Here is a 13,924-nt window from a genome sequence, read left to right as displayed (position 1 = left end):
CCCCAAGCTGAACTCCTTCAACTCTCCCAGACTGTCTTTATAGGAGAGATGCTCCACGCTGCTGCTCTCAGCTTTGTGGCCTTCCTTGGGGCCTCTTGGTATAGAATCATTGAATCACTAAGGGTGGAAAAGACCTCAGAGATCATCAAGTCCAACCTGCCACCCAACAGCTCCTGACAACTAAACCATGGCTCCAAATGCCAAGGTTGAACACCTCCAGGGATGGTGACTCCACCACCTCCCTGGGCAGCACATCCCAATGGCCAATTTCTCCTCAGCTCCAGCCTGAATCTCCCCTGGCACAGCTTGAGACTGTGGCCTCTTGTTCTGCTGCTGGGTGCCTGGGAGAAGAAACCAACCCCCACCTGGCTACAACCACCCTGCAGGGAGTTGGAGAGAGCAAGAAGGTCTCCCCTGAGCCTCCTCTTCTCCAGACTAAACAGCCCCAGGGCTCTCAGTCTCTCTTCACATGGGAGATCCTCAAGTCCCCTAAGCATCCTCCTGGCTCTCCCTTGGACTCTCTCCAGCAGGTCTCTGTCTCTCTTGACCTGGGGAGCCCAGAGCTGGACACAGGATTGCAGCTGTGGTCTGAGCAGGGCAGAGCAGAGGGGGAGCAGAACCTCCCCAGCCCTGCTGGCCACACTTTCCTTCCTGCACCCCAGGACCCCAGTGGCTCTCTTGGCCCCCAGGGCACATTGCTGTCCCATGCAGAACTTGTCCACAAGGACTCCATGGAGCTGCTCTCCAGCAGGACAGCTCCTAACCTGTCCTGGTGCCTGCTGTTACTCCTCCCCAGATGCAAGACCCTGCTCTTGTCCTGGCTGACCTCCATGAGGTTTGCCTGCAGCCAGCTCTCAGCTCTTCCAGAGTTCCCTGGATGACAGCACAGCCTGAGGGGTGTCAGCCACCCCCACCCCCCAGTTCTGACTTCAGCACCTCACAAGAATTAAAGATGATTGGTGAAACTCAGGTGGTTGACACCTGAGCAACAAATGATTTGGCATTCTGAAGGTCTCAAAAGAACCTTGGTTTGTTTTGCCCTTTCCCTGAGGACTCCTAGCTGATCTTGCCCTGTCTGCAAGCACAGGTAGCATGAAGATTGATGTGAGAAACTCACCTTGTGTGGCTGGCAGTGGGAGAGGTTATCAAATTGCTGGCTGTGAGGCACAAGGGGAAATGGTTTGGAACAGGGGATCAAAAGAAGTGAAGAGAGTATTTCGTTGTCTGGAGCTCCTCACAGGAGCCCTGAGCAGCATCCAGGCTCCCACAGGCAGCACATCCTTGAAGAGGTTGAAACAGGACCTGGGAGTGCTGGTGGGCAGCAAGCTCTGCATGGGACAGCAATGTGCCCTGGGGGCCAAGAAGGCCAATGGGGTCCTGGGGGGCATTCAGGGGAGTGTGTCCAGCAGAGCCAGGGAGGTTCTCCTCCCCCTCTACTCTGCCCTGCTGAGACCCCACCTGGAATATTGCATCCAGCTCTGGGCTCCCCAGGTCAGGAGGGACAGGGACTGCTAGAGAGAGTCCAAGGGAGGGCTGCAAGGCTGCTGAAGGGACTGCAGCAGTGCCTGGGGAGGAGAGGCTGAGAGCCCTGGGGCTGTTGAGTCTGGAGAGGAGAAGGCTGAGAGGGATCTGATCAATGGCTATCAAGAGCTGAGGGCTGGGGGTCAGGAAGGAAGGGACAGGGACAGCCTCTGCTCACTGTGCCCTGGGATAGGCCAAGGGGCAATGGATGGAAACTGCAGCACAGGAGGTTGGGGATGAAAGAAGAGAGCCCTTTGGTTTCAACTTCCCCCTGTGAAGATGAGTGGGGCTGCCTGATCCACAGAGGCTAAGAAGAAGAGCCCCAGAGCCCCTGCGATGATGGTAGAGAGGGGGAAGGCAGACTAGAGCCCAGGCCAGGAGGAATGGCCTGGCCCAGGCAACCCCCGAGGGAGCCCCAGCCCCAGGGTCCCCCAAGGGGAGGGAAAAAGCAGCCAGAAAAGGTCTGAAGAACCAAAAACCAAACCTTTAGTGAACAACACAAACAGAGGGGGGAACCGCGCCGCAGAGGGGAGGGGACAGGGCCGGGAACCGCGAAGTGGGGTAGGGGGAACCGAGCTGCAAAAAGGGACGGGGCCGGGGCCAGGGAAGCCGCGGACGGGGACCGGGGGCAGGGACCGGGGCAGGGACCGGGGCAGGGACGGCGCGGACGGGGACCGGGGGCAGGGACCGGGGCAGGGACGGCGCGGACGGGGACCGGGGGCAGGGACCGGGGCAGGGACGGCGCGGACGGGGACCGGGGGCAGGGACCGGGGCAGGGACGGCGCGGACGGGGACCGGGGGCAGGGACCGGGGCAGGGACGGCGCGGACGGGGACCGGGGGCAGGGACCGGGGCAGGGACGGCGCGGACGGGGACCGGGGGCAGGGACCGGGGCAGGGACGGCGCGGACGGGGACCGGGGGCAGGGACCGGGGCAGGGACGGCGCGGACGGGGACCGGGGGCAGGGACCGGGGCAGGGACGGCGCGGACGGGGACCGGGGGCAGGGACCGGGGCAGGGACGGCGCGGACGGGGACCGGGGGCAGGGACCGGGGCAGGGACGGCGCGGACGGGGACCGGGGGCAGGGACGCGGCGGACGGGGACCGGGGGCAGGAACAGGGGCAGGGACGTCGCGGACGGGACGGGGGCAGGAACAGGGGGCAGGGACGGCGCGGACGGGACGGGGGCAGGAACAGGGGCAGGGACACGGCGGACGCGACGGGCCCAGGGACCGGGGCAGGGACACGGCGGACGCGACGGGCCCAGGGACCGGGGCAGGGACACGGCGGACGCGACGGGACCAGGGACCGGGGCAGGGACACGGCGGACGCGACGGGACCAGGGACGGGGGCAGGGACACGGCGGACGCGACGGGACCAGGGACGGGGGCAGGGACACGGCGGACGCGACGGGACGGGGGCAGGGACACGGCGGACGCGACGGGACGGGGGCAGGGACACGGCGGACGCGACGGGACGGGGGCAGGGACGGGATGGGGACCGGGACCGGGGGCAGGGACGGGATGGGGACCGGGACCGCGGGCAGGGACGCCGCCGACGGGACCTCCAGCTTGGGCTGGGGTCCTGGCTGCTGAAGTTTTCACTGGATGGGGGCTGGAAGGAGAGAGGTTGCTGCCGAAGCCTGGGAGCACTCTGGGGCTCCTCTTGCTGCACTGCCGTTCACAGGGCCTGAAGGATGCTCCGGGGCTGCAGAGAGAGGAGAGAAGGGCATCAGGCAGCTCTGGGGCACAAGCAGCAAACGCAGCTCCCTTCCTGAGGCACACCCAGGCACTGGCACCTCCCTGCTCTCCCGCCCTCCCCCCAGCACCAACCATGCCCCTGCCAGGGCTTTGCCTCGCAGCTGGCACAGGGCTGGCACAGCAGCAGGCTGCAGGCTGCCGCGGGGCAGGGCTCACTCCTGGCTGAGTGGTTCCCAGGGCAGCCTCACCTGGGCTGCAGAGGACAGGGCAGCTCTGTTCCTGCTCTGGAGTTCCACTGCCCACTCTCCGGGGGGCAAAGGGCTCTGGGAAAGGCAAAGAGGCCATTGGCACCCAGCCAGGCTCAGGGCAGAGGCCACAGGCAAGGTGCAGCTGCAGCCATGGGGCAGGGCCCACACTGGGGAGCACAGGCAGCTGCTGGCAGCTCTCTCACCTCTCAGCTGCCTCCTGCTTCAGGGCAGAGGCTCTGCAGTCCACAGGGAGCCTGGGCACAGAGGGTGTCCGTGGGGCACAGGCCAGCTTGCAGGGCCTGCAGGCAGGGCAGAGATGGTTAGTGCCAGGGGGGATCCTGACTGCCCCTGGCACGGGGCTGGGAGGCACCTGGGTGCTGCGTGGCTCCCTCCCTGGGGGCCAGGGGTCGCACTCGCACCGTGACGGCCACGGCGCCCTCCTGGGGGGAGGGACCAGCACCATGGCGGCGACGACGACGCAGGGCTGAGGGCACTGCCCCTGGGGTCCGCACAGCACCGCTCCAAGGACAGCACTGGCTGAAGAACACAGCTCCAGGCTCCAACGTCCTGAGGGCGCACTCTCGGGAGAAAAAAAGGTCAGGCAGGGAGGGGAAGCGGCGGAGGGGGAGCCGCAGGCTGGAGAAAGCCTGGACACCCCCAGCCCCCCACCCGGGACCCTGCTCCCACACCCCCCCTGTGGTAACTCCCACCGGTACCCCGAGAGCTGCCCTTCCAATACCCTCCAGCCCTACAGATTCCCAGCGTCTGCAAGGATCCTACATCACCCTGGGGTCCCCACAGCCACCCTAACGCTCCTACAACCGCCCCGGGACGCCCCCACATCCAGAGCCCTGATCCCTGATCCCCAACCCCCTCCCCACGCCCACATCCCCGGCCTCTAGCCCTCCCCGGCGCCCTCCCCAGCTTCCCCCCGGCGCTGCCACCGCCGCCTCCAGCACTCCCTGCCTCCCCCAGCCCCCGCTCCCCGCGGCCGTCCCCATCCCTCTGCCTCGCCGCTCCCGGGGCCCCAGCGCTACTCACCGCCGCCTGCGCCGCAGGGCTTCAAACGCTGCCGCCGGACACGCCCCCTGCGCTCACTGGCCGGTGCCCGAACGCAGCCCCCCATTGGCTCTCGAACGCCGACAGCCCCGCCCCCTCCCGCCCGCGCAGAGCACCATGGGAGCCGTAGGCCGCCGGGGCCCGGCCGCCATCTTTGCCCTCAGCCCCAGCCCTGCCCTGGCAGCTTCTCCTCCCAGCTCCCTGCCGGCAGCTCCGGCCCCGACCAGCCCCCGCGGCCAGCCCAGCGCCGCCTGCCCCTCAGCAGCGCTGAGAAGCCAGCACCGGGCACCCACCAGGGCCCGCACGGGGCACGCCCAGGGCTGTCCACACCTCCCCAGGGGCTCTGCTCTCTCACCCGGGGCTGGAGGCACTCTGGGGCTGCTCCTGCTGCGCTGCTGCTCAGAGGGCCTGAAGGATGCTCTGGGGCTGCAGAGAGAGGAGAGAAGGGCAGCAGGCAGCGCCGGGCACACCCAGGCCCTGGCAGATACCTGCTCTATTGCCCTCCCCCAGCACCAACCATCCCCATGGCAGGGCTGTGCCTCCAGCTGGCACGGGGCTGGCACAGCAGCAGGCTGCAGCCACCCCCCAGCACCAACCATCCCCATGGCAGGGCTGTGCCTCCAGCTGGCACGGGGCTGGCACAGCAGCAGGCTGCAGCCACCCCCCAGCACCAACCATCCCCATGGCAGGGCTGTGCCTCCAGCTGGCACGGGGCTGGCACAGCAGCAGGCTGCAGCCACCCCCCAGCACCAACCATCCCCATGGCAGGGCTGTGCCTCCAGCTGGCACGGGGCTGGCACAGCAGCAGGCTGCAGCCACCCCCCAGCACCAACCATCCCCATGGCAGGGCTCTGCTCCAGCTGGCACGGGGCTGGCACAGCAGCAGGCTGCAGCCACCCCCCAGCACCAACCATCCCCATGGCAGGGCTCTGCTCCAGCTGGCACGGGGCTGGCACAGCAGCAGGCTGCAGCCACCCCCCAGCACCAACCATCCCCATGGCAGGGCTCTGCTCCAGCTGGCACGGGGCTGGCACAGCAGCAGGGCTCACTCCCAGGGCAGCCTCACCTGGGCTGCAGAGGCCTTGGCAGCTCGCTGCCTGCTGCGCAGCTGGGGGATGCGGCTCCGCTGTCCACCCCCGGGGGGGCAAAGGGCTCTGAGGGAGGCAAAGAGGCCATTGGCACCCAGGCAGGCTCGGGGCAGAGGGCACTGGCAAGATGCAGCTGCAGCCATGGGGCAGGGCCCACAGTGGGGAGCACAGGCAGCTGCTGGCAGCTCTCTCACCTCTCAGCTGCCTTCTGCTTCAGGGCTCTGCAGCCCACAGGCAGCCTGGGCACAGAGGGTGTCCGTGGGGCACAGGCCAGCTTGCAGGGCCTGCAGGCAGGGCAGAGATGGTTAGTGCCAGGGGGGATCCTGACTGCCCCTGGCACGGGGCTGGGCCCTGCCCTGTCCCCATTTCCAGCTCTCCTCACTCTGAGCTATTTGCAGAGCCCCAGAAGCAAGGAGGTCTCCCTGGGGGTGTCCTGCACCACCAGGGCCAGGTGGGGCTCAGCCTCTGCACAGCCACAGGGCTCCAGAAGAGCCAGAGCCTCTTTGCTGCACCAGCCAAAAGCCACCCCAAAGATGCCCAGGCCCCCAAGGGCACAGCCCTGACCCCCAGTGCCAGGAGAGCAGATGCCCAACCTGCTCCCAGCCAGCACTCCTGAAGCAATCTGGAGGATGCTCCAGGGCCAAAGGGAGGAGCAGGAGCAGGAAAAGCTTCCCTTGGAATGCTCTCTGCCCTGTGCAGCCGTGCCCAGGTGAGCTCAGCCTGTGCCTGCTGGCCAAGTGCCTCCTGCCCACCCTCTGCCCTCCACAGAGCTGCAGCCATCCCCACAGGAGGCACCCAGCCATGGAGGGCAGGATCCCCAAAGCCACAGGGAAGGCCCCAGGGCAGCACTCACTTGGGCACCGAGAGGGCATCCTGCTTGTGCTGCCAGCCTGGGGGCTCCAGGCCCCTGCAGCCCAAGGGCTCAGGGCTGCTGCCTGAGGCTGGCAGCCTGCAGACCTGGTAGGTGACATTGAGCTCATGGCTCCTGGCAGCAGCTGCAGCCCTGGGGCAGAGAGAGACAGAGCCAAGGAGCAGTCAGGGGCTGAACCTCAGCCCCTGGCACCCAAGACAGGCTCAGCACCACCAGCAGCACCTCTGAGCCCCCTCCTCAGCTGGGGCACAGCCTGGGGGGAGCTCTGGGCCAGGCAAGCTTTGAGGCAGAGCTCATCCCTGGGGCAGCTACGTGCAGGAGGAGGGGGCACACACTGTGCCAGGGCAAGTGGCACACAGGGGGGCCTTCTGCTTGGCTTTTTCTCTTCAGCAACCCCTGCCCAGGTGAGCTCAGCCCACTGCTGCCCACCCCCCAGCCCTGTGCCCCCTGCCCACCCTCCCTCCCCACAGAGCCGCAGCCACCCCCCCAGGAGGCACCCAGGGGGTCCCCAACCCCGCAGGGAGGGCCCCAGGGTGGCACTCACTTGGGCACCGAGAGGGCATCCTGCTGCCGGAGGAGGTCCTGGCTGGGGGGCTCCAGGCCCCTGCAGCCCGGGGGCCCAGGGCTGGCTGAGGCTGGCAGCCTGCACACCTGGTAGGTGCCATCCAGGTCAGGGCCTGGGGGCAGGGCACAGCCCTGGGGAGCTGCCAGCGGCGCCAGGGGCAGGCGGCTCCGGGAGAGCCTCTCCGGGCACAGGCTGGAGCCGCAGGGCCAGGCTGGCAGCGCCACAGGGGCTGGGGGGGCTGCAGCCGGGGGGCAGGGGCTGGGGGGGCTCTGTGCCGCCCTGGCAGCCTCTGCCGGCTGCCCACTCGGCCGCCGGCGTTTGGGCCGCGGGGAGAGGCTGCAGGCAGAGGCCGGCTGGGCAGGAGTTGGCATCTCAGGGGACCTCCTCCTCTTCCCGATGGGGCTGAGGGCCAGCAGCCTGGCACTGCTGAGCGCAGCCAGGTGCTGCCAGCCTGGCAGGGGAGAGCTGGTCACGGGGGCGCCAGGCACAGCCACGCAGCTCTCGGCTGGAGGAGCAGAGCAGAGACCGAGTCAGCTCCCTGGCTGCAGCTCCCAGGCCCTCCCCCCCTGCCCCCCACCCCCCTCAGCTCTTTGCTGGGACTGCCCCAAACCACACCAAGCCCAAGAGCCAGCACCAACCATCCTGGGCCCAGAGCAAGTGCCCCGGGGCAGGGCCTGGCCTGTGCCCAGCAGCAGCCTCTGCAGAGCCAGGCTCTGCTGCTGGCCTCATGCATGGGCACCGAGGATGAGGAGGAAGAGCTCAGCCCTGCCCAGACACAGGCTGCCAGCAGCCAGGCCACAGCTGGGCTGAGCGGGGCAGATGCAGCCCAGAGCAGTCACCCACAGGAGATAAAGGCAGGCTCAGCCCCCACTGGGTGCCAGGGCAGGAGAAACCTCTGCCCCTGCCCTGTGCCCACAGCTGGCAGCTGCCCCCCACCACCCCCCAGCCCTGCAGCAGAGCCTGGGACAGAGGAGAGAGAGGGCACCAACCTGGATCCTCAGCAGCACTGCCCTGCTGGCTCCTCTGGGCTGGGCTGGCCCTGCTGGCCTCTGCAGCCCTCCCTGGGGAGGAGGCCTGCTCCTGGCTGGCAGCAGCCTCCTGAGGGGCCAGGGGCTGCAGTGCCTCAGAGGCCACAGCAGCAGCAAGGAAGCTGCCAGCCTGGGGCAGGGACTGCTGCTCTGGGGAGGAGCTCCTGGCAGCAGCTGCAGCCCTGGGGCAGAGAGAGACAGAGCCAAGGAGCAGTCAGGGGCTGAACCTCAGCCCCTGGCACCCAAGACAGGCTCAGCACCACCAGCAGCACCTCTGAGCCCCCTCCTCAGCTGGGGCACAGCCTGGGGGGAGCTCTGGGCCAGGCAAGCTTTGAGACTGAGGGGTGCCCAGGCTGGCACTGCAGGACCTGAGCTGGGAGATCACCTGTGGGCTGCAGGGCACCCAACAGCAGCCCCAGAGCTGTGCTGGGCCTCAGGCACACAGCACAGGCAGCCTCCCTCGGGAGACCTTCCCCCTGCCAGGACATTGGGGCACAGACAGCAGCAGGTGGTGCCAGGGCAGCACCTCGGGGAGCAGAGGCAGCAGCAGAGCCCTGGGGGAGGCAGCTCCAGGCCTGGCAAGAGGCACTGAAGGCTCTCAGCTGCTGTGCCTGGAAACCTTCCCTGCTGACCCTTCCAGGGGAGCTTCTCCCCTGGGACTGGCCCTCTAGGAGCCAAATCCCACCTCAGAGGGCAGGCACTGCTCTGTAAGCCAAGGCCTGGGCCCTCCCCCACCTCCAGTACCCTCAGGGGGCTGCACACCACAGGAAGGTTGAAACTCTCTGAGCAGCCAGGAGCAAGTGGCACAGGGAGGGGGCACAAGGGCACTCACCCCTCTGGCTGGCTGGCAGTCAAGCCCTGCAGTAGGGGGGCTGCTTCCTTTGCTTCCTGCTGCACATCTGCCTGCTGGATGGCTGGGGCAGACCTTTCCTCTGCAGCCTGCAGCAAGCCCCCAGAGCAGCATCAGGCCAGAGCTGAGCTGAGCCTGGGCCCCCAGCTGCCCCTTCCCTGCCAGGCTCAGAGCTTTCTCCAGCACTCCACAGCCCAGCACCTGCTGAGCCCAGACCTCCCAGAGCAGCTCAGCTCCTGCCCTCTCCCAGCCTGCCCAGTGCAGCCCAGCAAGGTACCTGAGCTGGGTCCCATCACCGGGCCAAGCCCTCCTCTCACCTCCTCCAAGGCCAGCTGCAAGGCAGCAGGACACCCAGCTGCCAGCTCCTGCTGCTCTCCAGCACTCTCCCCACCAGGGAGCTCCAGGCACGCCTCGGGCACAGCCTCCTCCACCCTACACAAGTCACAGCAGCAGCCCCTGAGCCAGGGAAGAGCCTCTGGGGAAGCCATCCCTTGGCCTACCAAGGTTTGGGATGGAGCCAAGGGCAGCTTTGGCCTTTGTCCCCCAGCTCTGGGGGCTGCCAGGCTCCTCACTCCAGCTGGGCAGCGGAGAGGCTGTGGCACAGCAGCAGAGCAGCTCAGCTGCGTCCTGGCAGCCACTTGGGCTGCAGCCAGCAGCCAAACTCTGCAAGCTCCTGGCCCTGGGGGACCCCAAGGTGCCAGCCCAGGCTCCCTCCCTCCTGCCCAGCAGCCTCACCTGGGCAGCTCCAAGGGGCTGGAGCCGAGGGCAGGCAGCGGCTCTGGCGCCCGGCTCTGTGCCCCACGGGCAGCATCCTCATAGGCACGGAGCTTGGCCTGCAGCTCTGCCACCTGTGAGCAAGGGGCAGCCCTGGCTCAGAGCATGCCCTGAGCCCCAGCAGCTCAGCAGGCTGGGTGCCAGGCAAAGCAGAGCCGCAGACAGAGCCCAGCCCTGCCCCCGGCAGCTCACCTCCGCTCTCAGCTGCGCACACAGCACAACGTACGGACAGACGTGGGAGTCCGGGCTCGGCAGGTTGCTCTTGAGCTGCGGGGAGAGGGAGGAGCGGAGCTGAGAGCAGCACCGGGACAGCTCCTTCCCCTCCGCTGAGGCGGCAGCGGGGCAGCTCCTCAGCCTGCCCTGGGCTGGTGGGGCCCGAGGGGCTGCAGCTGACTCTGAGAGGGGCTCCGGAGGCAGCCCGGCTGCGGCAGGGAGGCGGCAGGGAGGCAGCAGCCTGCCCCAGGCTCCTTCCCGGGCAGCCCCAGCAGCTGCCGGCCGCGGGGCGAGGTGCTCACCGAGACCTGGATCTCCTTGGCCCTGCTGGCACACCTGAGGGTGTTGAGGGTGTCCTGGCAGCAGAGCGGCGAGGGGCTGAGGGCAGCCAGCATCAGGGTGCGGCAGTTGCCGCCGATGGAGTCCTTCAGCAGCCGCGTCAGCTTGCTGTCCCGGTACGGGACGTGGCTCTGCTTGCCCTGCCCGGCACAGCGAGGCTCCGCTCAGGGGCTGGCCCTCGGCTCCCAGCCCCGGCCAGGCCCAGCCCACGGCAGCTCTGCCGTGGGGACGGCGCTCAGGGCCCCTCAGCGGCAGCCTCACCTTGGCCCCAGCCAGCGCCTGGATGACGCTGAGCAGGGCCAGCAGCGAGCGGTTGATGCTGGCTCCCTCCCGCAGCCGCTCGCCGCTGGTCTTGGCCACCGCGGCTCGCTCCGAGCCGGCCAGGTCGACCAAGCTCATCTTGGCCACCCGCACGGCCCCAGCGAGGCCCTCGGCGCGGTCCTGCTGCTTCACGTAGACCTGGCAGGGAACACAGAGGGCAGGCTGCGGCTCCGCAGGGCGCTCGGGCTCGCCGCTCGCAGCCGCGGCAGCAGCCCTGGCACGCCGGCCCTGGCACAGCATCGCCGCCTGCCCCCCTCCGGGCAGCGGTGCCAAGGGCTGCCCCAAGCACCACCCCTCACCTGCAGCACGGCGTGGGAGCGGGAGGAGGAGGCGTTGGCATCGGTGGCATGCTGCGTGCGGTTCCTGCTGCCCCCGAGCAGCATCTGCAGGAGCTGCTCTGCCGAGCTGGGCTGGCGGGGAGCAGGCAGAGGGCAGGGATCAGCGCAGCCCCGGCACGGGCACCGAGCGCCCACAGGCTGAGGCCTCCTGCGCCCCTGCAGGGCTCCTCTGGCCTCGGGCTCAGCGCTGCTGCCAGCCGGCACCCACCCAGCCGGCACCCCCGGGGCCCCGCAGCCCCTGCCCCGGGGCCCCGCAGCCCTCCCCTCCCCCTCCAGCTCCCCCGGTCCCAGCTGGCACCCCTGGGGCGGGCACAGCGCTGCCCACACCTTGTGCCTGCTTCCACCCCCACCTGCTGGATGGAGAGGCCCTGAACCACAGCTCCTCTCTCAGGATCCTCCCGGATGGGCAGAGGGCCCTTGGGCTCCAGCAGGTCACGGATCTGCTCGTTGTAGACCTGCAGCAGGCAGCTCCAGCTCAGGCTGAGGCTTGGGGCCCCAGAGGGCAGCAGGCAGAGGAGCTTGGGACCCCAGGGCCTGCTGCCCACCCAACAGCACCTCTGGCACCTGCCGCCAGCAGGAGCAGCTGAAGGTGCCCTAAGGCAGGGGACAGCTCAGGAGGCTTCAGCAGCCAGGCACTGAGCCGCTGCTCCTCCAAAGGCCTTGCAGCCAGGAAGCCCTCATTGCCCTGTGGACCCCAGCTCCAGAGGGGGCAGGCCAGCAGCACCAGCCCAGCAGCCTGGCCAGGGGCAGCCTGCTTCCAGTCTGGGGCTGCCCTGGGCACAGCTGGCAGCACAGGGGTAGCCCTGGCACTACAAGCCCAGACCTTGGAGGTGGTGGCCTGGCAGCAGGAGGGGCACAGCTGGGCACAGCCTACCTCCAGGTAGGAGACCAGGACCTCGCAGCTCTTCTGCTCCTGCCTGGCCTCCAGCCTCCTGAACAGCTCCTCCATGGTGAGGTAGATGATGCCAGGGCTGTTCTCCGAGCCCAGCATGGTGTAGGTTTTCCCTGCTCCGGTTGCTCCGTAGGCAAACACTGGGAGGAGAAAGGGAGGAGCCCTGAGAGCAGCCTCCATCGACAGCAGCACTGGGGGGATGCTGCCAGCTCTGCCTCAGCTGGGGACACAGCCCCAAACCCAGCTCCTGCTGTGGGGCACTGCTGCCTCCCACTCACATCCTGTCCAGCAGGGCCCCCGGGGCCCTCTGCACCAGCCTGCTGCCCAGCCTGCACAGGGCTCCCAGCTGATGCCACCCCACAGGCAGGACTCCACACTCATCTGGGCTTGTCTCTGCTCTCCTCTTGCTGGCCTGGGCCCTGCCTGCCCCCACAGCCCTCGGATGACATCTCCAGGCCAGCACTGGCCCTGTCCCGGCCCCAGCTTGGTGCCAACAACAAGGTCAAGGCTTTCTCTTTCTGCAGAGCCGCTGCGTCCCCACTGCTGCCACAGCCGCTCAGGGCTTCTGGAACCAACCCCCAGCTCTGCTGAGCCCACCCAGAGCAGGGGCAGATGGGCAGGAGCTCCTGCAAGGGCCAGAGCAGGCTGCTAGGGCTCACCAGAGCAGTTGTAGCCGTCGAGGAGAGTATCGACCATCTGGCGGGTGGTGTGCTGGAACACCTCCTCCTGGGTGGCCTGCTCAGCAAAAACCCGGTCGAAGAGGAACTTCTGATGTTTGCCTGGGTTCTTGCCGCGGCCAGCAGGCAGCACACCGCCGGAGGCACCAGGGTCGAACAGGAGGGTGTGATGGTCGACCACCCTCAGCAGCGGGTGCTGCGCGGCTCCCTCGCCGGGGGCCGGGGGTCGCACTCGCACCATGACGGTCACGGTGCCCTCCTGGGGGGCAGGGGCCGCCGCCATGGCGGCGGCGGCGACGAAGGTGACACAAGGCTCAGGGCACTCCCCTTAGGGTTCGCACAGCACCGCCACAAGAAAAGCACCGCTCGAAGGAAAGCGCCGGCTGAAGAACACCGAAGAACACAGCTCTGGGCTCGAAAGTCCTGAGAGTGCACTCTGAGAAGAGACAACAAGGGTCAGGTGGGGAGGGGAAGCGGCGGAGGGGGAGCCTGAGGCTGGAGAAAGCCTTTACCTCTCGAGCCCGGAGCCTGCTCCCGAGCCCTGCCTGCCCTAACCGCCGCCGCTGCCGCCGGGGCTGCCGTTACACCCCCCCAGCCCTGCGCCTTCTCCCCGTCCGGAAGGAGCCTGCATCCCCTGCGGGTCCTCACAACCGCCCCAACGCTCCGACCCCACCGCGGGTCCCCAGAGCCCCTCCACAGCCTCGGCCGCGATCCACCGGCCTCGGCCCCGCCACGCTCCCCCGGCCCCGGCCCCGCAACGCTCCCCCGGGCCCCGGCCCCGCAACGCACCCCCGGCCCCGCAACGCTCCACAGCCTCGGTCCCGGCCCCGCAACGCTCCACAGCCTCGGTCCCGGCCCCGCAACGCTCCACAGCCTCGGTCCCGGCCCCGCAACGCTCCACAGCCTCGGTCCCGCAACGCTCCACAGCCTCGGTCCCGCAACGCTCCACAGCCTCGGTCCCGCAACGCTCCACAGCCTCGGTCCCGGCCCCGCAACGCTCCCCCGGCCCCGGCCCCGCAACGCAACGCTCCCCCGGGCCCGGCTCCGGCTCCGCAACGCTCCACAGCCCCGGCCCCACAACGCTCCCCCGGCCCCGCACCCAGCACTGCCCAGGGCGCTTCCACCGCCGCCTCCCGCAGCCCGCCGCAGCCCCGCAGCCCCCACAGGCTGCCCCTGACCTTGCAGGCTGTCCCGGATCCCGCAATCCTGCCTCAGCCCCGCAGCCCGCCTCAGCCCCGCGGAACCCGCAATCCTGCCTCAGCCCCGCAGTCCCCGCAGTCCTCCCCTGCCCTTCCAGGCTGCCCCCGGCCCCCGCAGCCGTCCCCATCCCTCTCCCGTAGCCCTTGGGGCACCGGAGCGCCTCTTACCGCTGCTTCCACCGATGAGGGCTCAAACAGTCCCGCCGACCACGCCCCCTGCGCTCATTGGTCAATCGTCGAGCA

At 68.8% G+C, this 13,924-nt stretch overlaps 3 protein-coding genes across 3 annotated transcripts; all 3 read right to left on the bottom strand.

Moving 5' to 3' along the window:
* Positions 1-1,145: 1,145 nt before the first annotated feature.
* LOC137450034 (tetra-peptide repeat homeobox protein 1-like) lies at positions 1,146-4,332 on the bottom strand. Its single transcript, XM_068156164.1, has 5 exons — positions 3,887-4,332; positions 3,671-3,766; positions 3,468-3,542; positions 2,530-3,226; positions 1,146-1,157 (listed from the first exon to the last, which is right to left on the bottom strand). The coding sequence occupies exons 1-5, from the start codon at positions 3,928-3,930 to the stop codon at positions 1,146-1,148; spliced, it is 924 nt and encodes a 307-aa protein (XP_068012265.1). The 5' UTR covers positions 3,931-4,332.
* A 134-nt stretch (positions 4,333-4,466) lies between these two features.
* LOC137450369 (atherin-like) lies at positions 4,467-8,931 on the bottom strand. The gene is made up of 7 exons (XM_068156813.1): positions 8,911-8,931; positions 8,040-8,260; positions 7,030-7,555; positions 6,468-6,617; positions 5,809-5,898; positions 5,593-5,680; positions 4,467-4,952 (listed from the first exon to the last, which is right to left on the bottom strand). The coding sequence occupies exons 3-7, from the start codon at positions 7,419-7,421 to the stop codon at positions 4,926-4,928; spliced, it is 747 nt and encodes a 248-aa protein (XP_068012914.1). The 5' UTR covers positions 7,422-7,555; positions 8,040-8,260; positions 8,911-8,931; the 3' UTR covers positions 4,467-4,925.
* A 728-nt stretch (positions 8,932-9,659) lies between these two features.
* On the bottom strand, positions 9,660-13,165 carry LOC137450033 (kinesin-like protein KIF18B). Its single transcript, XM_068156163.1, has 9 exons — positions 12,995-13,165; positions 12,465-12,918; positions 11,788-11,945; positions 11,264-11,368; positions 10,875-10,985; positions 10,516-10,713; positions 10,218-10,394; positions 9,895-9,969; positions 9,660-9,776 (listed from the first exon to the last, which is right to left on the bottom strand). The coding sequence occupies exons 2-9, from the start codon at positions 12,763-12,765 to the stop codon at positions 9,660-9,662; spliced, it is 1,242 nt and encodes a 413-aa protein (XP_068012264.1). The 5' UTR covers positions 12,766-12,918; positions 12,995-13,165.
* Positions 13,166-13,924: the final 759 nt, after the last annotated feature.

Source organism: Melanerpes formicivorus, unplaced genomic scaffold (assembly GCF_026170545.1).
Source record: "Melanerpes formicivorus ecotype bairdi unplaced genomic scaffold, bMelFor1.0.p_v2 SCAF_34, whole genome shotgun sequence".
NCBI classification, from domain to species: Eukaryota; Metazoa; Chordata; class Aves; order Piciformes; family Picidae; genus Melanerpes; species Melanerpes formicivorus.
Note: the sequence above shows the minus strand (reverse complement) of the source record. Positions and strands in the feature narration are given on the sequence as shown.